The sequence below is a fragment of the Heterocephalus glaber genome, unplaced genomic scaffold (genome assembly GCF_053883595.1).
Source record: "Heterocephalus glaber isolate CG9 unplaced genomic scaffold, H.glaber_assembly_v1.0 deba00001504, whole genome shotgun sequence".
NCBI lineage: Eukaryota > Metazoa > Chordata > Mammalia > Rodentia > Bathyergidae > Heterocephalus > Heterocephalus glaber.
In genome coordinates, this window is record NW_028258324.1 from 59612051 (window position 1) to 59636656 (window position 24606).

General features: G+C 40.1%; 1 protein-coding gene across 3 annotated transcripts in view; it reads right to left on the reverse strand.

Moving 5' to 3' along the window:
- Window positions 1-1004: 1004 nt before the first annotated feature.
- The window catches only part of Tfrc (transferrin receptor), a 30838-nt gene continuing 7236 nt past the window's right edge, over window positions 1005-24606 (reverse strand). For 2 of the 3 annotated variants that reach the window (XM_021255950.2, XM_021259357.2), the window contains exons 3-19: window positions 23638-23836; window positions 22582-22789; window positions 21721-21870; window positions 21407-21512; window positions 19263-19376; window positions 18631-18729; window positions 17882-18021; window positions 14933-15090; window positions 13991-14110; window positions 12828-12913; window positions 12249-12312; window positions 10733-10800; window positions 8824-8882; window positions 8418-8499; window positions 6663-6884; window positions 4897-5037; window positions 1019-3931 (exon numbers count right to left, since the gene is read on the reverse strand). In XM_021255950.2, coding sequence (XP_021111609.1) covers window positions 3689-3931; window positions 4897-5037; window positions 6663-6884; window positions 8418-8499; window positions 8824-8882; window positions 10733-10800; window positions 12249-12312; window positions 12828-12913; window positions 13991-14110; window positions 14933-15090; window positions 17882-18021; window positions 18631-18729; window positions 19263-19376; window positions 21407-21512; window positions 21721-21870; window positions 22582-22789; window positions 23638-23836 — 2259 coding nt within the window. In that variant the 3' untranslated portion in view covers window positions 1019-3688. 3 annotated transcript variants of the gene reach the window in all.

Consider the following 24606-nt stretch of genomic DNA (forward strand, 5'->3'; position numbering starts at 1 on the left):
TATGTTATTCAGAAGTAAGGAGTACAAGCTGGACGTGGTGGCACACACCTGTAATCCCAGCGCTTGGGAGGCTGAGGCAGGAGGCTCCGCTGAGTTCAAGACCAGCCTGAAGTACATAGTGAGACTCTGACTTTAAAAAAAAGAAAAAGAGGAATAAATGCCAAAAGAAACTAGCCGAGGATTTAGCTCAGTGGTTCTGGCACCTACCTTGCAAGCACAAGGTCCCGAGTTTGGTCCCCAGTACAAAAAAAAAAAAAAAAGAAACTGCTAGCAAAACCCATTCCCTGCAAGGACCATGGAAGGTTAGAGGTTTTGTGTGTAGTTTTTCTACCAATTTTATTTTTTCATTAAGTTTATTGATACATTTTAGGTGTACAATATGATGACATTCATTGAGAATTTGTACCTTTACATAATATGTCTTGGTTTTTATTATTGTAGCTTTTTGTTAGTGGTATGGAAATTGGAACCCAAGGCTTTGCACACGCTGGCTGCTCTACCCAAGTTACAGCCCCAGTTGTTTGTTTTTTTAAATTAAATCTTGAAGTACTATCTGACTTCTCAAACCACAAGTTTTGTTTGACTCATTTTTTGACCCCTTCATGGAAGCTTAGGTAATTTACATCCTTGTCCCCTGGGCAACTTAGTGAGACGTCTCAAAACAAAAAATAAAAAGGGGAGGCTGGGGGTACAATTCAGTGGTAGAGCACCCCAGTTCAATCCACAGTACTGCTTCCCCAAAAGCTTTTGCCCCTTTGCTCTCCTCTGAACCCAATGGAGTCAGATGCAGCGAATTAAGGGAATAAGAATAGAGAGGGAACTGACAAAAACCAGCAACTCCTTGGCAGTGAGACTGGAATTTTGTTATTTCAATGGACTAAGACCAGTTTAGCTGAGTGGACTTGGGTGACATGTCTGCAGAGGGTCATAACTGTGACAGATGCACTGTGAAAAACTCTTCCTCAAAAAAATAAAAATAAGCCTAACTGTTCTTTAAAACAACAACAAAAACAACACAGAGTATTCAAGCATTTTATTAAATCAGACAAGGAATCTCCATATTGCCACACATACAGGCTGTGGACATTAATCAGGGCACAGCTCTTGATTACAGGAGCGCAATGAATCTACAATGTCCAGAGCAATCACAGAGCAAACAGTGAGGCCACTCGAGTACTAGGACAGTCAATCATGGCAGAGGTCACAGTTCAGCCTTCGCCTTCAAAACAAGCATCTTAACCAGGAAAAAAATATCTGAAGACTAACAGGCTGTCACTAGTCAGATACGAATCTCCTTCTGGGGCACAAAGCCTCTTACAACTGACTTGTTTGCTTGGAAATAAGTCAACCTTAATCATAGAAAAAGAGTTGGTTTTTTAGAGCCTTACTATATGACCTTGTTTCACATGGTGCCTTGAAAGTCGCTGAGCTTTAGCAACACTGAACATTGGCCCAATACAAAACATTGTAAAGATTAGAGACTGAATAGCAACACAATTCAGTGGGGCTGCAAAGTAATCTAGGTCTACTGTAACTTAGGTAAGTGACACAAATTTAAGAATGTACTGACTTTTCCTCAGGGTGGCGATTTAGTACTTTCCTAGACCACCAGCTGCTTATCAGGCTTACTTACCATGGTGGCGGAGTAGAGGATAAAGTCTTTACTCAGGGAGCCTCAAACTGACTTCTGCTTATCTACAGAACCCCTGCCCATAGAAAGGGAGGAGGCAGGACCAAAGACCCTTCCACAAGCTCCACGTCCCCAGCCTTCACCTCCCACCTCCCAAACCTAAACAAGTTCCCCTGCTTTAAGCCAAAAGCTCAACCCTAGATTCAAACTTCCTGAACTAAGTTTACAGGTAACATGCAAATGAGGGGACAGAGTTAAATTCATTTACTAACAGCAAATGTAACAAATGTATGCTACTATCCCACTACACAGAGGACTTGGAGAAACCACAAAGGTAACAAAACACCCATATGAAGCTTAAAAAAAAAAAAAGATCTTAAAGTAGCAGTTTTATTTTATAGCAGCTGAATTTACCCACCAAATGCTTAATGACCACAAAATGTTTCTGCGACTAAAAGGAGAGTTACAGGGAGTTGGGGATACATGTTAGATACTAACGATCTTCAGCTTTGAAGATGTCATTGCATGAAGAAAATTATGGGAAACACTGTTCCCGATAATTACGTACACCCTTAGTGTAACATATGGAGAGCACTGTCTCCGATATAGACACTGTGGTAGGCAAAAACTACCTTGTTCTTTATACATTATGGAAGACACTGCTCCCGATAATGTCAGTTAGGTTTGTGACAAAGGTACTGGAAATTTTGCAAAATTGGAATTTAAGTTATACCATAGACAAATTGAGCAGTAAAATTTTTTGTTTTGTTTTGTTTTTTTAGTAAAATTTTTTATATATGAGTACTACCACAGCCTTTCAGTGACATTCATTTATAACGTGGTTGGAATTCATTGCATTTAAGAGACCTATCAATTTTATCTGGCCTGTCAAACAATTTATCTTATTAGCAGCCCTAATTAAATTTGATTTTTTCCCAATGCTTAGCATTACAATATTATTTGGCTTGTGGCTGTTTTCTAAGACCCTCAGGTTTAACCATAAGTGCAAAACTTCCAGTATCTGTTGGGTTTTATTAGCAGATGCTGCTTTTATTTAAAAAAAAACGACAGTATAACTGTCATAATTATGGAAGGCACTGCTTCCGATAATTATCTTCTATAAAAAAAACATTTATAGTGAACTCTGTCACTGATAAATAAACAATAAATATCTCAGTGCCAAAACGATAAAAAGCTTTCCCAAAAGATTAACACTTTGGCCAAAATTTGGCAATGTGTTCTTTAAAGCCTGACAAACTGAGTCTAAAATGCCTAAGACTGGTTTTCTTTCAGAAGTTTGGGGGAAAAAATACAAAGAACTAAACAAAGGCTATGAAGCAGGTCACAGGAAAAGAGAATACACTAAAACGCTTTGGTGTCTGGTCTCCACTTTAAAAAATAGTTCACACATTAAGGCCTTACTCCTGCAATAAACAGTTGAACCTTATTTGACCTAGTGGAAGGACCTCTGTTTCAGGTCTTGTTGGCAAGGAAACCAGTCCTATCTCTCTAAAAGCTAACTGTTTCACTCAGGGATGTGGAGACAGCCACGTCCTTACGGAGGGGTGTGTGGTTTGTCTGGAGAACTGGAAGCTCCTGTTAGCATCAAATCTGATAGAGGACCACACTGAGCTACCACTCTGACCTCCAGGACACACCTTCTCCTCCCATCTCAGATGAGATCGGGCGCGTTCAGGATGGTATGGCCGTAGACTCTCCTTCCCATCTCAAAAAGACACCAGCCCATGTCCTCAGGATTTACAGCAATAGTTCGTGTAACTGGTTCTCATATTTTCAGCAAAGGATGCAAAGAGGCAGTTACATTAAAAAGCACTTAAAATTCTAGAGATAATCAGAGGAAAATTTTTTAAGTGGTTATTCACTTTAACCTAGCCTGTAGTAAAAGCTCTGCCTAAAGACATCGAATATTACCAAGATGACTGGATATAATTGTAACATTAGGTTTTATAGCCCTATGGAAAAATTTAGCACAACCAGTACAAGTCTAGAAATCAGAATACCCTGTTGTTCTTATGTTAGTTATGCTTGTGATGATATTTAAAACTCATTGTCAATATCCCAAATGTCACCAGAGAGGGCATTTGCCACGCCTTGAATTGTCCAAGTTGCCAGAGCCAACTGGTTCCTAAACAGTGTTTCATTAAATGCAGCTTTATTCTCCTTTCGCAGCTTCAAGTTATCCAGTAAAGCTTGCAGAGTGTGAGAGCCAGAGCCCCAGAAGATATGCCGGAAAGGAGACTCCCTCGGGGACACGTAGGGTGACAGGAAGTGGTACTCCACCTGCGCAAATAAGATGGACAAGATGGCACGCACAGTGCTATAGCTCTTGTGAGCAGGGGGCCCTCATCCTCCCACCTCAAATGCCAAACTTCTGAATTTGAGAATGTTGGGAACTGAGTTACTGCTTTTCTTAGGTTAAGATTCTGAAGCAACCTGTCAATGCCTTGTTAAGGTAAACTTTACTGATGAGATTTTTTTGGTTAGAGAAGATAAACAGATTTACAACCTACCCTCAAAGTGCTTAGTTCATCTTTTTTCCCCTCCCTCCCTTTCTTCCTACCTTCCCTTTGGTGCTGAGAATTGAACCCACAGCCTTATGTGTGTGTAAAGCACTCACTCTACTAGAGCTACATCCACATCCCCTAAGAAATGTTTTTAACCTTCCAAAAATTAATATACCATCAAATATCTCTTGCATTTCCAGATAGGTTCGTTTTAGATCTTGCTAAGTGTTAAAATCTGCGCTCAATTCTAAAGTAGCCAAGAGGGCCAGGTGTGGTGGAGCACGCCTGGAATCCCAGCACTTGGGAGGCAGAGGCAGGAGGATCGCTGAGAGTTTGAGGCCAGCCTGGGCTACACAGTAAGTTCAGGGCCAGCCTGAACTACAAAGCAAGACCTTGTCTCAAAAAACAGAACAAAACAAAACAGAACAACCTAACAAAATAGCACAGGACTCTAGACTTCTAGAGTAACCCTACTTTTCTTTTTTTCTTTTTTGGTACTGGGGATCGAACTCAGGACCTTGCACTTTCAAGGCAGATGGCGGCACCACTGAGCTAAATCCCTGGCCAAGAGTTACTCTACTTTTTAGAAATGAAAAATTTACAAATTAAAAATGTATGGGGCAGGGATTTAGCTCAGTGGTTCTGGTGCCTGCCTCGAAAGCGAAAGGTCCCGAGTTCGATCCCTGGTACCAAAAAAAAAAGTATATACTTTAGGCCCCCCTCTTCTAAGACTTTACTTACTTTCATAATACGATCATTTAACTCCTTCATGATGAACCTGTTTGTTCTCTCAGCACTGTGGAAATCTGTCGTCAGTCTGGAAGTCGCACGGAAGAAGTCTCCACGAGCAGAATACAGCCACTGCAGGCTCAGCCCCATCTCCTGAAACAGAAAGGCATTGTGTTCACTGTGACAGGGGACATTCAAAGGGGTGTTATTTCTTGACCTTTCTAGCTTAAATGTGGCAACTGAGAAGACTGCAATAAAAGGAAGTGAATCACAGACAAACTCAAGAATCAGAAAGCCAATTTCAGTAACTTGTACCAAAGGCTTCATGAAGCCATGGTTACGTACTCATCCTCACCCAGCAGATAGTACCATTATCCATTCTTGGCACCAGAAGAAAACATTTTCATTAAGAAATCCAATATAACTTAAGAAAAGTATATCGTCCTATACACTCTATTGCTTCCAGTTCAATTTCTCTATGGGGAAAATGGCAAACATTCTGGTTCCATCAACTTCAAGTTATTACCATGAGAAGTTCCATTTTCAACAGTTAAGAGTTTCAAGGAAGGCATAATAGTCAAGATTTATTAGTGATTTGCTTCAGCTAAGGGCCTGTTAAGTCATCTGACTCTATTTGAATACTAGACTCATAGGATAAACACCAAGTAACATGGTAACTACTTCTGATGGTCTGTCCACCCCAGCCATGTCTGAAAGGTACACAGCCCAATTTACACTAAAGATCTTTGGACTGTATAGGTCCTACCTATGTTTTGGGTACCGGATATCAAACTAAGGACCTTGTGCTTGCAAGGCAGGCAGTGGAACCACTGAGGTAAATCCCCGGCCCAGTCCTACCTATGTTTAGGTTGAAGACAGCTCTCTATTCTGAAATACCCGCTGTGGTCTATCCTAGATCTATAACCCACAGTCTCCCAACTTCTTTTTCAAATGAGTTATGAATTCTAAGCAAAATTATACCCAGTTACTTTAAAATGTGCTTTTGGCTACTAATCATATCCTTCCCCAGAAATATCATACTTCAAACTTCAGAAATAAGAACTTAATCTCATGGGAGTTTAAATTAGTACAGTCATTATGGAGAATGGTGTGGAGGCTCAAAAAATTGAAAAATAAAACTATGGTATAATCCAGAAATCCCACTCCTAGAGTAAAAAAATTAGTATATGGAAGAGACACCTATACTCCCTTGTTTATTGCAGCACTTCCCAGTACCCCAAAATGGAAACAAGCTAAGTGTCCATCAGGTCAGATTACAGACGGATGAAGAACATGTGGCAGGAACGTATCACTCATATTAAAGGATAAAATCCTATCATTTGTGACAATGTGGATAGAACTAGAGATTGTTCTAGTAAGTGAAATAAGCCAGGCATAGAAAGACAAGTACTGCGTGACCTCACTCATTGGTGGAACATAAGAAGTCCGGTCTGCTATTGACTATGGGTAAGGGTGACGCACTATATTTCAAAAAGCTAGATTTTGATATTTTCACAAGGAAATGGTGGTTGAGATGGGTTTACCCTGATTTAAATATTACACAATGAATATGCACATCACAATACCACATGCACTTCCATAAATCTGTAAAGTTTAAAAGTTTTTAATGTATTGGTTAAAAATAAATTTAAATTTTATTGAGACAAGGTCTTGCCACATACTTCAGCTTCCCAAGTGCTAGGATTGCAGGTGTGTGACACCACTCCCATAAAATTTTAAATTATTTTTGAAAAAACCTAATTGCAATTATTGCTCACCTTTATGTCTGTCGTGTGTTGCATCAGTTCTCTCAGAAACAAAAGCATTTTGCTGTTATAAACCTCATAGTCCAGGTTTAATTCAAGATCATGGGTCAGTCTGATCAGGAACTGACCGGCCACCTCTGCTGCTGCATACATTAATTTGTTCAACTGAGGAATTTCCCGCATCAGCATGTCATAGTTATCCAGGGTGGTACTCAAGTAAGGATAGCCCTTGTCCTGGAAATAAAGGAAGCTACTGTATTCTGTGCATCTGAAGAAGAGGAGCCATGAATTCTGGCTTCATCAAGGTTAACAGTTACTGTAATTCTCCCCTTGCTTCTAATTTATTCCACCCCACTTGCATTTCCTGTCTGTTGCTACTTTAAGGCGCTATCCTTGCTACTGCCTTGGAATCTGATCTACTCCTAGAATGACTGCTCTCTCCCAAGTCTCACAAAACCCATGTTCTACCTTCTCCACATTCCCTGCCAAACTCCTGAGGCTGTACCCCTTCTTTTCTCTCTGGGGAGTTTGGCGGCCCGTATTAATGGGGACAGAGAAGACCACACATGAAAGGTAATTTCAATATAAGGTATTACTCTTGCTAGACATGGTGGTGCATGCCTGTAATCCTAGCACTCAGGAGGCTGAGGCAGGAAGATTGCTGTGAGTTCAAGGCTAGCCTCAACTACACAGTGAGACTGCCTCAAAAACAAAAGGCAAAGTCAACAATATAAAGTATTATTTTTGTTTTTTGAGACAGGGTCTCCTTTTATAGTGCAGGGATCACAGGGATGTACCACCACACCCCGCCCAAAGTATCACTCTTAAGCCTAAAAACTTCCTAATCATGTGGCACTTGGTTCATTCATGCACATTACATTTGCAACAAAATATTGAATGCTTCATTGGGCAACTTTACTGTTTTAATTTTTTTGAGACAGGTTCTCATTGTGTAGTTCAGTGACAATGTCACTGATAATCCTCTGGTTCAACCTCATTCAGACTGTACATTTTCTATGGCTGTACCTCTTAACCAGCACTAGAAGGCTTTCACATCTCAGATCACATTTGATGTTTTTAAAAAACACAACATGTAAAGATCAAGAGAAATCATTCATAAATTCTTGCAACCATACGACCTGACACCCAGTTTTTTTCCTTTCTGTAGCACTGCCAGAGCCTTCGCACTGAGCTACACCCAACTCTCATTCTCAGCAGCCCTGCTGCGGGGCCAGTTTTCCAATGGTAGCGCTGGACACAGGGGCTTTTGGCGTTCTGTTCCCCTGCAGGCCTTCAGTGCCTTCTAACTGGCTCTCAGGTCCCCCAGTTGTATTTTCTTAAATGTGATCAGTTCAAAGTTCTGTCTCAACAATCTTACACCTGATATTTGTGCTTTTATCTCTCCTTAAAAGACTAACATTTCTGGACCTAGGATTTCTTCAATAGGTACCTACCCAGTAGTGTCCAAGTAAAATTTTGTTTGACAGAAATACTGTAAACTGCACTATTCACTAGGTAGCTATTAGCTACTTAAATCATTTAAGTAAGCAAGCTGTTTTGAAAACAGCCTACTCCACTGAGTTTTAGCAATAAACTGAAATACGAATTAAGCAGAGGTGATAAATTTATGTTAAGACTGATAATAAGGGAACATGCAATAATTACATGTATATAACTCCTTCAAACCATTGAAGCACTCTAGGAAACCTGGTCTCAGTTAAAGTAAGAAGACCAAATGTATAACACTGCCGAGTTCTTCAGACTCACCTCACAAAAACAAAAAGAAACTGCTGGAATTCCAGAATATGCGAGGAAAGGAAAAGCAGCGTTGTCAAAAGAAAGTTTCTCACTGCAAAGAAAGCAAGAATAGGGCCGAGGATTTAGCTCAGTGGTTCCAGCACCTGCCTCAAAAGTGCAAGGTCCCAAGTGCAATCCCCGGTACCAAAAAAAAAAAAAAAAAAAAAAAAAGCAAGAATATGTCTTCAGACTGCATTCTAAAGAACAGACCATGCTACCACGCAACCCTCCGTTCACCCCCAATACGTTCTTCAGGTGACTCTAGTTACAGCTCAGCTCACTGCAAGGTGAGGGTCAGCTTTCTACCCAATGTGGTAGGTGCTACTGGGCAATTCTGCTTCTCTATTAGCTTGCTCATTCACTTTCCTCAACTTACACTTTGTTGACCCAATTGCTATCCTTATATAGAGATGCCCCAGTAAGTGGATGCTTCACCTGTAAAATAAGAAATGAAGTTATGATAAAAATTAACTTTTCAGAACTTATTCAGTCTAGGCATTAACATGTTATCTCCAAATATACATAAAAATTACATTATATCTTCTTGAAAAAATATATTTTAGTTAAAACAATCTCAAATTTCTTAGGTTACTCTTACTAGGTTTGTACTGTCAACACTTAAGAAAAAAATATCCTTCTTAATTGACATTTTATAGGGCGCTTAAATATAATCTTAAAAACCCTCTCTAGCCTATGCTATCAAGAAATCAACAAATAGGGCTGGGGATTTAGCTCAGTGGTTTCGCGGCCTGTTGTGCAAGCACAAAGACCTGAGTTCGATCCCTGGTCCCCCCCCGCAAAAAAAAAAAAAATCAACAAATAACAAATGTTGATAGGGTTGTGGGGAGAAAGGAACCCTTCTCCATTGCTGGTGGGAGTGCAGACTGGTGCAACCACTGTGGAAGTCAGTATGGAGATACCTCAAAGAACTAGGACTAGAGGTCCCATTTGACCTAGCTACTCCCCTGCTGGGTATCTTCCCAAAAGAATTAAAAGAATCGTACCACAGTGATATTATGTGCACCCATGTTCATAGCGGCAGTTTGTAATAGCTAAAGCTTGGAAGCAGCCCAAGTGCCCATCAACTGGAAACTGGATAAAGAAAATGTGGTTTTTTAATAAAATGGAGTACTACTCAGCCATAAAGAACAAAAAACTAGGGCCAGGGATTTAGTTCAGTGGTTCCGGCACCTGCCTCATAAGCGCAAGGTCCTGAGTTCGATCCCAGTACCAAAAAAAAAAAACTAGCGTCATTTATAGCTAAATGGATGCATATCAAGGCCATACTCTTAAGTGAAATAAATAGGACACACATGTGTAAATACCGAATAGTTTCACTAGTGTGAGAAACTGATAGTGTAAACAAGGGTTAAAATGATTAAAATGAATAATTGATAATTTGAAATAGGAAAAAAGGTCCAAAGACGAAGGGGTGAAGGGGAAAGGAAATACTATCAGAAAAGAAAAAAAAAGAAAAAAAAAAAGGAAATGAAATCTATATAAACAGGGAAGGGTGGAGGGGGTGAAGGGTGCACAGGTAATGGGGAAAAAAAAATAAGAACCAAGATATATCATGTACAGGTACAAACACCCAATGATAAATGTAAATGAATTGTATACCTAAAATGTACCAATAAAAGAACTAAAAAAAAAAAAAAAGAAAGAAAGAAAAAATCCTCTCTCTCTCTAGCCTATATGGTGAGCCTATCTTTTTCCTAGTCTCTTCCACGTAGCATTATTTTATATACTCCCAGCCTAACCAGCAAACACCTTGATTGAGACCCAATAGGGATCCCTAGATTCCCGGGAGATTAAGGCCTATGTCTAGTGTCTGACCTTTATTTGTTTCCACTTTAATCACTCCAATAGCTCCTTACTGAGACAAACGTTCTTTTTCACATATTTCTCCCTTGTGCAAAACTATTGTCATTCATGTGTTTGTCTTTATTCAATTAACATTTCATCTGCCTTATTCAAGTCCACTTAGCCTTTCCTTAACACTCACTGGCACTTATAGGGCAGCTGAGGCCTCCCTCGTGTTGTTTCTATTCCTAATTACACTATCTTCTTTGATATTGAGCCCTTCATATACCATCCCCCTCACCTGACATAGTTCAATAGGCTAGGGAATCAATGAGCTGGAGTATCACTTAAATAATGCTGCTGTAAAACTTATCCAAAATACCTGTTATTGATTATTGATCATGGTTTAATGATTTCTGTCCTATGTAAATTTGTCAAAAGCATTAAGTTACATTTTTGTAATGAGATGTACACACACTCACCTCTTGCATAGTTTTTTCAATAAGTTTATACAACATTGGGCTGCCAGTAACCTTGAAGTTTGTAGTACCTGCAAAGAAATTATTTTAACATTGCCTCTTTTCCAGTCAAGCAATTTTCACACTGATATTTTTACAACTACAAGCACCTAGTCCAGGCAGGTGGCACACACCTATAATCCCAGCACTTGAAAGGCTGAGGCAGGAGGATCACTTTGAGTTTGAGCCCAGCCTGCACTACATACTACATAGCTAGACCTTCTCTCTCTCTCTTTTTTTTTTTTTTGGTACCAAGGATCGAACTCAGGTCCTTGTGCTTGTGCAGCAGGCAGCGAAACCGCTGAGCTAAATCCCTGGCCAAGACCTTCTCTTTAAAACAAACAAACAAACAACCAAGCACTGAGTAAACAGGAAGACAATAATATAGATCTGTGGCCCTATTCAACAAGTATATAAAGTAGACAAAAAAATAATTTAGGAGTCATGTTCTTCAGCAACTATGCAATTTGAACTTGACTCAATTGAGGATCATACCCATTTTCTTTTTTTGGGGGGTTTTTTTTTTTAAGAGACAGGACCTCCCTATGTAGCCCAGGCTGTCCTGGAACTCGAGGCACCTCCTGCCTCAGCCTCCTGAATGGTGGGATTATAGGCGTATGCCACCACGCCCAGCAGAAGCTCTTACTCCTTGTGTTTGCATATTTTAGTGTGATTTTTTTCAAGAATTTTTTTGGGGGGGCCAGGGATTTAGCTCAGTGGTTCCACCGCCTGCCTGGCAAGCGCAAGGTCCCAAGTTCAATTCCTGGTACCAAAAAAAAAAAGTGTGTTTTTGGAGGAGCTTTATATTTACAGCAAAATTAAAAGGTTCAGTGATTTCCCTTACATATATATATATATACTCTCTCACCCATATATTCCGTTACCAGTATCTTGAATTTTTTTTAACCATTTTGTCTCACTCATCTTCTAGCTACAATAAGCTTGCTTCATTCAATAAATTAATGCTGCATAGGTCAAAACAGTGAATAATTGGTCTCAGAAAGATTAGGTTAATTTAATTGCAATTCCTTCCTTTTTCTTCCTAATGCAGACATTTCACTATCCTCAGTGTAGCCACTGGTTTAAATTCATTTAAAAGTTTGCTACGCAGTATTTCTATCAGTGCTGCACAAATCAGCAAGATATGAGTTGTCCCAGAGTACCACACTCCTTGCTTCTCTCCAGACTAGTGGTTCTATAATTTAACAGTCTGTTGGGTCCACACTCTAGTTTCTGACAAGATGTGGGCTGGGGCCTCAGACTTCCATTCCTAACAGTACTGATGCCGATGAGAACATTGAGAACCACTGTTCTGGACATGGTAATCTGTGCTTGCCCTCTAACTTGGTGGATTATTTACATCTAGTTATGGGCCATGTGAACTGTAAAAATGACAAGGTGCTGCTTTGGAAAGTTTTCTTCCACTGTTTCCTAAATAGTTTACCTGAATTCATAAATAGCTAGTGAAAGAGATACTTACCAAGAACAGCTTTATCCAAATTAATGTAAGTGACAGCCTTTAAATGTAAAGAGGTAATGTATCCCTAGAAGAGAAGATATTAATTTACATATTAAGACAAAGTAGTAATACGTATTCTGGGCAGAACATGGTGGCAAATGTAATCCCAACACTCAGGAAGCTGAGGCAGGAGGCTCACTTGAGCTTAAGGGCAGCCTTGACAGCAAGACTTGGTCTCAAAAAGCAAAACAAAACAAATTTTTTTAAAGCAGGGGCAGAAGGGGTGAATATGTAGCTTACTGAAAATAATAATTAAACACTAATAATATGTATTTATTCATAGGCATTAATCACATATGGTAGCTGCTGTTAGGCATTAGAAATCTGGATTCTATTGAGACTTCCTCTAGAGATCATCGGAATAAGGAACCCTGAAAGAGTGGCTCCTGGAGGATTTGGTTTTTTTTTTGGTACCAGGGATTGAACTCTGGTCCTTGCCCTTTCAAGGCAGGCAGTGGAACCACTGAGCTAAATCCCAGGCCCCAGGAGGATTGTTTAAACCAGTAGCATTCAACCCCTCAGCACAGATAATGCAAATACCTCTAGCCATTCAGTGGCACCGACGGCTCCAAAGTCTCCAGCGCTCCAGCTAACAAAGATGATGCTTCTGTGGGGCTTAAATCCATCTGAAACCCAACAAAAAAATCAGCTTTACCTTGGGAAAGGTTCCAGGCAGTTAAATGACTGGTAACTGAACCAGACGCTTCTAATTCAAGATAACAGACTTCAAAAGTAGATCTTTTCCTTTTGAGACTCCAGGTAAAAGAACACTAAAGGAACAGGAATAAAATTTTAAAGTGATCTACAAAAAAGAGCCCAGGAGATCATCTGCAGGTAAGGAACTAGCTCACTGGGAGTCTTGCTCCTTACTGCTCCATTCTTTGGGGGTCTGAACCTTGAGACTTAAAGGTGCTTGAAATTACTGCATAAGCATAATGTGTGTCTTCTTGTAGAACACTTGGCTGGGGCACAAGTCACTTAAAACATGGGATTTTTTTTTTTTTGGTACCGGGGATCAAACTCAGGACCTGGTGCTTGAGAGGCAGGAGCAGTGCCACTGAGCTAAATCCCTGGCCCCAAAACATGGGATTCTTTTTATGAAATAAAAATCCACAAATTTACATACCAGGACACTTCCAAGTGTGCAACAGCTGTTGCTGGCACTACCTGTGCTGCTGCCCCTACCCCGCCCATTTCCCTGGGTGTGTATTCTCCTGCATTAATGTATCTTCTACAAAAGTTCAGCACTGCAATTTACCCTATTGCCTGAACAATTGAAGGTGTGCACATAAGGGGAGAGTCAGAAGACCTTTGAGTATCTTGAGTGAAAAGGCTGAACGTAAAAGGACAAAATTCTAACAGTCATTAGGTTTTGTCAAACAGTATAAGCATGCATATGCCTCTGCTTTTAAGTACATTCCTCAGGTCCAGTTCCTATTAGATCTACCATTTCATTCTTGAGATCCAAGCTCAGAATTAGGGCTCAAGAGAGTATTTATTTTCCAGTGTCTCAAAGAAACTCATGATTCCCATCATTATAAAATACTTCAAGAAGAATCATTTCAAAGTCAAAAAAAGATGATCTACTTTGTGCTTAAGAACTAAGGGTCTAGCATAAGAGAATCTTAAATCAGGCAAAATTGAGCAAAGCATACAGCATCTACAACTACGGTATGTAGCAAATAATGTTCAAAGGACTCCACCTTTTAATACCATATCTGAGAATGTCCGGGCGAGTTCCAATAGAAGAGCAGTTCCCACGCTGGCCTTCGCAGCTCCAGGACCCCAGGAATCCCTCTGGGCCCCCACTACAACATAGCGATCTTAAAAAAGAAAATAAACCTTATGAATCAGATTTTAAACTGATTTATAATACCGAAGTCTAGATAGAACAACCATGGCAATAGAAAAGTATCATGGGCCAGGGATTTAGCTCAGTGGTTTCGCCGCCTGCTGCGCAAGCGCAAGGACTCGAGTTCGATCCCTGTTAACAAAAAAAAAAAAAAAGAAAGAAAAGTATCATGTATGTGTTAAGGATGAATGAGCCTGACTTCAGATCTGACTTATGATGCCAGGGATTAAAAATTCACATGACATTCACCAACAGGGAATATGAAAAAATTCACATGACAATACTATTTTTTCCCTTATTAGTGTTGCTACTTTTTGTATTTTACCAATTATGTTTATTCAGTGGTTGTGTATTTGGGGGCTGCAATCGTTAAATAATAAACTTTAGTAAATCCAAGGGCTTTCCTTCCTAAATGATGTTAACTATTTGACTGCATTTAAATAGTTCCAGGCATCTGCAAACTAGTCTGCATGCTCACTTATTACTTGGTGGTTATGCCTGTTTTCGTGCTATGTAGGCCAAACGGAGCAGTTATAACTCACACTGTACGGCCCACAAAATGTTCATCTGCTCCTTAAGGAAAACGTTATCTTTGTTCTTGTCAATAACTAAACATAGATTTTCTGGTCATAATGGTTAGTTTCTAACAAGTCAACTTCCTAGGGCCTTGTTACGTCTCAATAAAGTGACCTAAATAGTTAATTTTAGAACAGACAAGATTTAGCACTTCACAAAACTAAGCCAGGTTAGCTAGAAAGGGAGTATGGGGAGGAAGGGGGCACAACGGCCTTACCTGGCTCTTCAACACCTTTAATAACTCCAAAGATGTTAAGAATTCTTATCTCTTTCAGCACATTGTTCACAATGAGCTTCACATTCCTGTCCTGTCTCGACTGCATCCGACAAGAAACATCTGTTCTCCAGCTAGTGGGACAGTCTCTTTCCATATTTCTGCAAGTAGAAAACAGGTATCAGAGTTCTGAGTTAATTTCTTCACTCAGGTTTACAAAATCAGTTCCATTTTCTGGCCCCAGGGAGGTTCAAGTTAAAAGGGAACAAAGAGAAGAACATAGAAAATTCACTCCCTGGTGGCCACTTTCATCTTCCTCTAACCTGTAGGGAATCCTTTGAAAACCAGGAGTTACTTTCTAGCTTAGTCAAAAAGTTTTCAAAAACAAACAGTATCGGGCCAGGGATTTAGTTCAGTGGTTCCGCTGCCTGCCTCAAAAGCACAAGGTCCCGAGTTCGATCCCCAGTACCAAAAAACAAAAACAAAACAAACAGCATCTAATGTATGCTCTTCTGCTGAGACAAAGGTATGGTTTACACTTGAAATGCTAACAAGATGTGCCAGGGATTTAGCTCAGTGGTGCTGCTGCCCACCTCGAAAGCGCAAGGTCCAGAGTTTGATCCTTGGTACCAAAAAAAAAAAGAAATACTACCATATACCAAGATGGACTCAGAAGGGAGGTCTCATATAAAAAGTCTGTTAATATATTTTCATGCTTCCCAACTCTCTCCCCTAACATTCTTCCCAATTATAAAAGAATATTCCTGTGTTGCTGCTGATTAGATATCTTCCCAACTCATTTCTCAGATGTTACCCCCCAAAAAAGTGCTCCAGGGATCTAACTTGCATAAACATAAGTCAAAACATTATTGCCCCTTACTACATAAAAAGAAACTGGCTTCACAGGTTGGGAAAGATAGGGCAGAATGAGTCAGTGAGCGTCACCTACTACAAATGCCTCTTAGCATTAAAGTCACATGGGATTTACAAACCCCTTACATGTAGATGCTCTTTATTTGTGGCCAACCACTCTAGTAAGTAGGATCTTTTACTAACAATGCAACTAAATAGATGAAACAGGTTTAGAGTTAGAGTAACTTCTTCTACGTCACACAGTCAATAGATGCTTTAATAAGGGCACGAATATAGGTATCCATCCTATGATGATACCAGGTAGGAAATATTCCTCAGCAAAATAAAAATTTGCCAAGCATGGTGATGTACACCTGTAATTCCAACACTCTGAAAGGCTGAGGCAAGAGAATCACAAGTTTGAGCCCAGTGTGGGTAACTTAGTGAAAACATGTCTCAAAGATTAAGCTGAACATGGTGGCACATGCCTGTAATCACAGCACTTGGGAGGCTGAGGCAGGAGCATCACTATAAGTTTGAGGCCAGGCTAGGATACATAGTGAGTTCAAGGCCAGCCTGAACTACATAGTGAGACCCCGTATAATAACAACAACAACAACAACAAAAACAGGCTAGGCATATAGCTCAGTTCTAAGGCCCTGGGTTCAATCTCTAGTACCAGGAAAAAATAAAAATAAAAATAAAAATGAATGACATGTACATCAATTAGTCTGCCTTTTTATTGACATGAGGGTCTTTTCCTTCTGGGCAGGCTAATTTGGAACTGATCTGGAACATGTGGTCTGCAGTGACCCTCAAGTAGCTGGGAGGACAGGACTACAGGCATGTGCCACTATAGCCCCGTAGTTTTTTGATGAATCTTGTTTTTGGTTTTTTACTTTTTTTGGGTACTGGGATAGAACTCAGGACCTCATTCTTGCCAGGCAGGTGCTGTGCCACTGAGCTAAATCCCCAGCCCTGTTTTTGGGTTGTCTGTGGTGTTTTGTTTTGTGTTGTTTTGGGTACTGGGGATCGAACTCAGGACCATGGTCTTGTCAGGCAGGCGCAGTGCCACTGAGCTAAATCCCCGGCCAACTGGTGGTTGTTTTTTGAGGCAGGGTCTTGCTATGTAGTCCAGGCTGGCCTCAAACTCCTGCCTCAGCTTCCTGAGTGCTGGAATTATAGGCGTGTGCCAGCATAGCTGGCTAGTTTTATTTTTTGTTCTTTCCATTCTTTCTTAGTTTTAAATTCTTTTGTTTATTTTTTGAGACAGGGTCTCACTATATGGTCCAAGCTGGCTTCAAACTTGTGGAGATCTTGCTGCCTCAGCCTCCCAAGTGCTAGGATTACAGGCGTGCATCACCGCTGCCAGGTTTAGTTTCTACTTTTAAAGAGATACTACTACTCCAGGGAGGATATCCAGGAGAATCAATTATGACAGTAAAGCATCTAGAAACTGTCATGACAACTGAGGACATTCAGTCTGTAGACAAGGAGATGAAAATCACTGTGTGCTGTTAAAAAACAAGTAATTCAGAACTAGTGGGTGTTATAGGGAATAACTCAACATGAATTCTAACAAATTTCCTCCAATAACTGAGGGTGTTGCCATAGGTGACAAAGTGCTCCATCAAAGACTACTCAAGTAAAAGCTAAGCCAGAAAACCACAGGAAGAATTCACTGGGTGAGCTGGACAAGGACTCCTGAGTTCATAAATCCAGTATCTATTAGCAGGACCACTTTATGAAGGAAAAATTTATTTTTATCCATATCAAGTTAATAGTTAATCACCTTCAAATTCCCACAAGCATACAATTATTTGTTTGCTTTTTTTTTGGTACCAGGGATCAAACTCAGGTCCTTGCGCTTGTGCAGCAGGCAGTGAAACCACTGACCTAAATTCCTGGCCCCCACAAGTATAAAATTATAACCAAACATTTTAAGCACTGATCAAATCAACTGAAACTTATCATTCTTTCCTCAACACAAACCTCAACCTGCAAGACAGCTTTCAATTAAGAACTTACCCAGCCGGGGATGCAGTATGAGGCCTGAGTTCAATTTCTGGTACCAAAAAAAAAAAAAGAGAGAGAGCTTACGCAAACAGATTTTCTGCAGCCTGTCTGGAGATGGTCTGGACTGGAATAGTAGGCAATCCAGATGACTGAGATGGCGGAAACTGGGTATGATTAAAAGAAGGGAATCCAGGGGTGTAAGGGTCGCCTGTTCCCAGATGAGCCTAGTAAAACAAGAGAATAATTAGCTCTGCTGGCACTTCCTCAACAAGTTCCCTAGAAGACTCAGATTTGGTGTAAGGGCACACTCCATGCTACATTATCAGCCTAAAGTCTCCAAGTCTCCATGGCTCTATAATGTGACTCTCCCTTTCACATGGGACATGGCAAATTCTCAATTAAAGGCACTACTGACGAAGTACTCTCTTTTTTGGGGTACAGGATCTCACTATGTAGTTCAGGCTGGCCTTGAACTCCGGTGATCCTCCTGCTTCAGCCTCCTGAGTGCTGGGATTACAGGTGTCTACCACCATGCCTGGCTGATGAAGTATTTTTCTTTTTTTCTTGGTACTGGTGATGGAACTCAGGACCTTGCACTTGCCAAGCAGGAGTGTCACCACTGAACTAAATCTGCACCCCTAAAGCACTTTTATCAAAAGGTATTTTTAGCAAGTCTCAATTCAAGGTACTACTGATAAATAATTAGTAGCAGTAAGGTCTCAAAATCAGTGTAATCAAAATCTTGCTTCCTGCTGAAACTCTCCCAGTAGAGTAGCTAAGGAAGGTACAGTTTTATTTCTACTAAGTAACAGGAGAACTCAGTAAGAACTCACATGACCAAAGAATGGAAGGTCTGCCTTAGTGATGGGAAATTGAGTGTTGTCCAGGTATATCAAGACACCAAGTGCATTTAAGCCTGCAGCATTTGAAACCTACAGAAAATCACAGAAAACTCAGAAAATGAAGAACTGATCATACAAAATGTGAATAATACATATTGGACTTTATATGCTAAAGGACTAGAATGATCCTCCAAATATTTCCAATAACTTACACTTACGGAAAAAAATTTCCATAAAACTATCTCATTAAGGAGAGTCTGGAAAATAAAATAATGAAAACCTACCTAAGACAATCACTGTCTTTTGATGTTTTCTAGTCTCCAACTATTGCATAGGTTTGGCTTTTAGTTTTTCTTTTTCTTTTGAATACTACATACTTATAACTGAATTATACAGAACTTAAGAAAATGTCACATAACTAACTGAAGATACAATGTATTTATTTTGTTTTGTTTTTTAAAACAGGGTTTTGCTTTGTAGTTCAGACTGGCCCTAAACTCACTATGTAGCCCACGTTGGCCTTGAACTCACAGTGATCCTCCTGCCTCAGCTTCCCGAGTGCTAGGATTACAGGCATGCAACAACACGCCTACCACAATGTATTTAAAATTCCCCATACTCACCTTTTCTGCAAAAGTGATTTTCCCTGCTCTTACAATCACTAAAGATCCATTCACAGAAGTATTTAAATCTTCAAAGTCCTTTTTAGTGCCAAAGTTAGCGTGAACCAGTTTACCCTAAAACAAAGATATTAGGTTTAATGAGGATCACTTAGAACAGCTATACAATCTGAAACAGAAGAGTTTTTACAGATCAAATGTAGGAGAGGAAACCAAGAAGGAAAAAGTGGGGGGATAGGCAAAAAAAAGACGAGTGTTCTAAAGTCAAAACTGGCCAGTTATCAAGCATGAAATCAAGATTTCTGGCCTTCTATATGTATGTCTTTCCTTATGTCTTAAAGCCTTTACAGGATATTTTCTGGGGAAAAGAAAGGGTAACAGGATTTGTAAAATACATACATAGGCTCATCACAGAAGCGCCAGTAACATAAGGTTTCCACCATGAACCTCAGACACTTGAGGACACATGTATAGTAGGAATAGAAAGGTCTAATAAACCTCCAAAATAATTTAAAAGCCATACACTAGAATAAAGTGTCTTGCATAAACCATTTCTTAGATGACTATATAAGCTGTCATCACAATGTTCCTAAACTCTATAGTGTTTCTGAGAGCAGCTACAAACTGACACGAACCACCCAGTATCTGAATATAAGCCTGGCAGATGAAGTAAGGTCCTTGGTGTTCCCTAACTGCACAATCTGTCCATCTCTAAACTTCTGGCTTGTAGGTACTGGGGAAAGTGATACAGCTAACAGAAAGGCAGATAATAACCATCAAATTTCATCTGTATGCCTTAGATATAACCCTTAATGTGACTTTTAACCTGAAAATACCACCATTAAAAAAATAATAGCCAGGGTGGTGGCACATTCCTGTAATACCAGCAGGTGGGAGAGTGAAGCAGGATTGCCAAAAGTTCAAGGTCAGCCTGAGCTACACAGTGAGTTCAAGGTTTGAACTACATAGTGAGATCTTGTCTCAAAAAAAAAAAAAAAAAAAAAAACCACAATAATAATCTACCTAAAAAAAAAAAATCTACCTAGCCATTTTCTATTTCTTAGGCCAAGTTTAAAAAGCTCAAGCATAGGGCTGGGGATTTAGCTCAGTGGTTTCGCTGCCTGCTGCGCAAGCACAAGGACCTGAGTTCAATCCCTGGTACCAAAAAAAAAAAAGCTCAAGCATAAAAGAATCAAAATCCCCAGCCAGTTTGTCGGTTTCTGTGACACTGGGATCGAGTCCAGGACCTCAAGTATTCTAGGCAAGCATTCAACCACCAAGCTACAGACCCACCCAAGATGGATTTTTCCACACGTCCCCATGTGGGGCATTTGGAAAATGCACTCACTTAGCAAAACTACCATGCATCAAGCAGTCTCCATGGCTCTGTGATACATCAGTGAATGAAACTAACCCTGAGTTAGCTCTTCCTGGCACTCACAGTTTAGTGGAAATAAATAGACAGGTGATGTCAGGTGCAAGAATACTACGAAGAAAATAAAGGCAGGATAAGGGGAAGTGACTAGAGGAGTGTTTTTGGAAAAATGAGAAAACCCTCCCTAATGAGGTAATACTGGAGAAGAGACCTGCACAAAGTGAGGGTACAAACTGCTTTGTGTTTAGGAGAGGACTGGCAAAGGGAAAAGCAAGTTGTTTTTTTTTAATTTATTTTTTACTTTTTGTTATTGAAACAGGGTCTGGCTACGTAGTTCAGGCCCTCCTAGAACTAGCCTTTAGCCCAGGCTGACCTCAAACTCCTGCCTCAGCCTCCCGAGTGCTGGGATTACAGGAGTGTGCTATCATGCCCAGCTAAATTTTACAAGGGTCTTGAGGTAGGAGCTTTTTACGCTTGAGCTTTCTTCATTTGGGCAAAATGAAAGCTAGTGATCCTGTCAGTGAGTTTCATCATGTGAACAGTAAGAAGGTCAGAGTGACCAATGAGGCAAGCAGTAAGATTATTTAGGTCTTATAATTTATTTAGACTGAGGCACTGAGGGTTGAGGACAAGAATATCTATCTCATGGTCAGTTACATTTTACAAGTATAACTCTAAGATCCGTGGGGAAAAAGAGGGAGAAAGGACAGTGGAGATGAGTATCCAAGCTAGTCAACGGAGAGCAGTCTCCTGCACTGTGTGCCTTACTTACAGTAACTGTTGCAGCCTTACTGTATGCCACGTAGCCCTCAGGATTCTCCACCAGGTACACCATCCCATTATTTGCACTTACCACAGTCACAGAGTTTGGAGCAGTGCTGAAAAAAAAAAGACTAAATTTAAATGAAGTTAAGGCCGTCCTTGGATGAAATAATAAAACAGCTTTAGTATGTCTAGCATTGGACCTGGGTTACTTGCCTTGAAGGAATCTTGCTTTATACCTTAAAGCCTGATTCTTACTTTGAAAGTCTATCCCATTTTACATACATGAAATTACTCCTACAAGTTTACCATCTTTCAACACACCTGTTTTTTACTTGAATCTTAACATAGTGTTCATTCCGCCAGACTTTGCTGAGTTTATATTCACTGAACTGATTCTCAACAAAATAGGCAAGATTTTCATCTTTTTCAGAACCAGCCTCACGAGGGACATATGCATTTTCATTCAGCTGTCTGGAAGAAAAAAGTCTCCATTAAAGTGGATATTCAAAATTGATGTTCAACCCAAGAATCAAAAAAACTGATCTGTCTCATCCCTCATAGTTAAGATAAACAATGAACCAAAACTCTGGCACTGCCATAGTGCTGGACTACAGGCATGCACCACCCACACAGCTCGTTTTTACTTTTAACCGTAATGCCAGCTGTATATTATATACAAAAGTTAAAATCATTATATTTCAATAATCACGCACACCCATGCTCACAGCAGCACAACTCAATAGCTAAATCTAGGAAACAAGCCAGGTATGGTGGAGCATGCCTTTAATCCCAGCTCTCAGGAGGCAGAGGCAGGAGGATCACTGGAGTTCCAGGCCAGCCTGGGCTACAAACCAAGTTAAGGCCAGCCTGAACTGCCTAGTGAGACCCTGTCTCAAAAAAACCAATATTAAAACAAACAAATAGAACAGAGCCTGAGACTAAGCAGTAAGATACCAGAAACACAAGAGCAAGGACCTGTACATTTCCAGAAAAGTTCTAAATTTGCCCCACCAGCACAGTTTCAATTCTTACTGACCTCTTAACCCTACGCTAGCTACCCATGAGAAACCTCCCCTCCTCTAAAACACCTCCCCCATCTGCCACTGGTTTTGTCTCACTGCACCTAATAAGCAGTATTTGCTCAGATACTGAAGTTGGATTTGCGAAGCAGCTCAAGCTTACTTGACTGTGTCGCTGAACTTTGCATTGCTGAGTTTCTCTGACAACATTGTTTTGAGGTCTTCCCAGTACAAGTGAGAGGAGGCTTCAGGCATCACTTCTTCCACTTCCAGGTCTTCTGACTCCTTCATCACATCCATGACTGCTGGTCTCTCACACTCAGCCTTTGGTTCTACACGTCTACAGTAGCCCAGGTACCCGATCATAAATCCTAGGATAAAAGGTTGTAAAGCTAAACTCACAGAATTCATTTATAATCTGGCTCCATAAGAATTGTTAATATTTTCAGCCAAGCCTTGAAGATACTGGTTTAAACTGAATTGTAGTCTGAAAGCAAATGACTATATCTCAGTTTTATAGATTTTAAACCACATAATCCAATACATTATATAATAATGACTAAGTTATATAATAACTATACTACAGTTACCTGTTTAAAACACAGGTGGCACTTTTTCTTACCAGAAGCCTTCCTTGAAACCTCAGGCTGAGTTTCCATGTCTCAGATATCCTGTGTTCTTTGCAGTATAACATCTGCGCAATACACTGCAATGACTCACATCTCTCTCTTCTCCCACCAGACTAAATTCAATGGCAGGTACAGAATCTTAGTCACCATCGTATTCTGTCTTGCACAGTGGCACTTAAAAAGTACAGAATAACATGACTGTATTGAAATTTAAATTTTAAAAAATTTGGCCTATGTGGAGTCTACTAGCTAATTAGAATTTTTTTTCCAGACCACTATTTGTTCAATATTAGTTTTGAAAAATCTTTCTAAAACAAATCACATCCTTTGATGTCTTGTTAATGCTTGAGATGTTTTTTTAAATTATATGGAAAAATGTTTAAGTATTTTTCAGTTTTGCTTTGGTTGAGTTCTATTATATTTGAATATTATTATAGTTTTTTTTCCCTTGCACTGCTTTTCTTTAATTCTTGTATATGTATGTGTTTAGTGAATGATAATAAAGTTATACATTAAAAAAAAAAAAGTACAGAATGAACAGCTGAGTGGAAATAATGGCCTTCCCAGAGCTGGGTGCAAGAAACACTTACCAATCAAGAAAAAAATGGTGATGGCAATAACCACATAGCAGATGCTTCTGATACACCTTCTTGGTGCTTTGACATTGGCCCTCATGTTGTCAGCATTTTCTTCCTCATCTGCAGCCAGCTTCATCTCCACATGACTGTTATCTCCATCTACGTGCCGAGCCAGACTAAACCGGGTATATGACAATGGTTCTCCACCAAACTGGGAGTTTTTTAAAAAGAGAAAGCATCACAAAGGAGATGAAGGGAATTAGGAGCGTTTACAACAAGTCTGGTCACATACTATGCTTGTTAGTGCCCCACCGCTATGACTTGATTACATTCCTAAAAGAATTAAAGATCCCCTTTCAAAACAGCACTGTTCCTGCCCACTTCTGTGGGTGGCAGATGAAGACTGCATCACACACTGGTCTTCATCCTATGCATCCCTTTCATTCCAGGTTTTTGTATGTTTTCTTTTTTTTTTTGTACCGGGGATTGAACTCGCGTCCTTGCGCTTGCGCAGCAGACCAGCAGACGGTGAAACCACTGAGCTAAATCCCCAGCCCATTGTATGTTTTCTAATTAACACATACCACCCACCATTATTTTTTTTTTAAAGGAGACAGGGTCTTACTCTGTTGCCTGGGTTGGCCTCAAACTGTTGAGCTCAAATGATTCTCCTACTTCAGCCTTCTAAGTAGCTAGGACCCTAGGCAAGACCATAGTGCCCAGCTCCTACTATACACTTTGAGCTGTGCTTTCTTAGCTCATCTTATCTATTTGACTACCCCCATCCCCAACATACCCAAGCTACCTGAAACCTGAAACCTCTTACAATATTTTCTAGAATTAACCTTATCCCAAACTAAATACACTCTTCCTCTGTGGGATCTCTTAAGACCTCAAGATAACCAGTTCAAGTATACAAGGATGCCTGGTGACATTTGCGGGCATTATTTCATACTTGGTGGGGTAATAGCCAGTGCTATA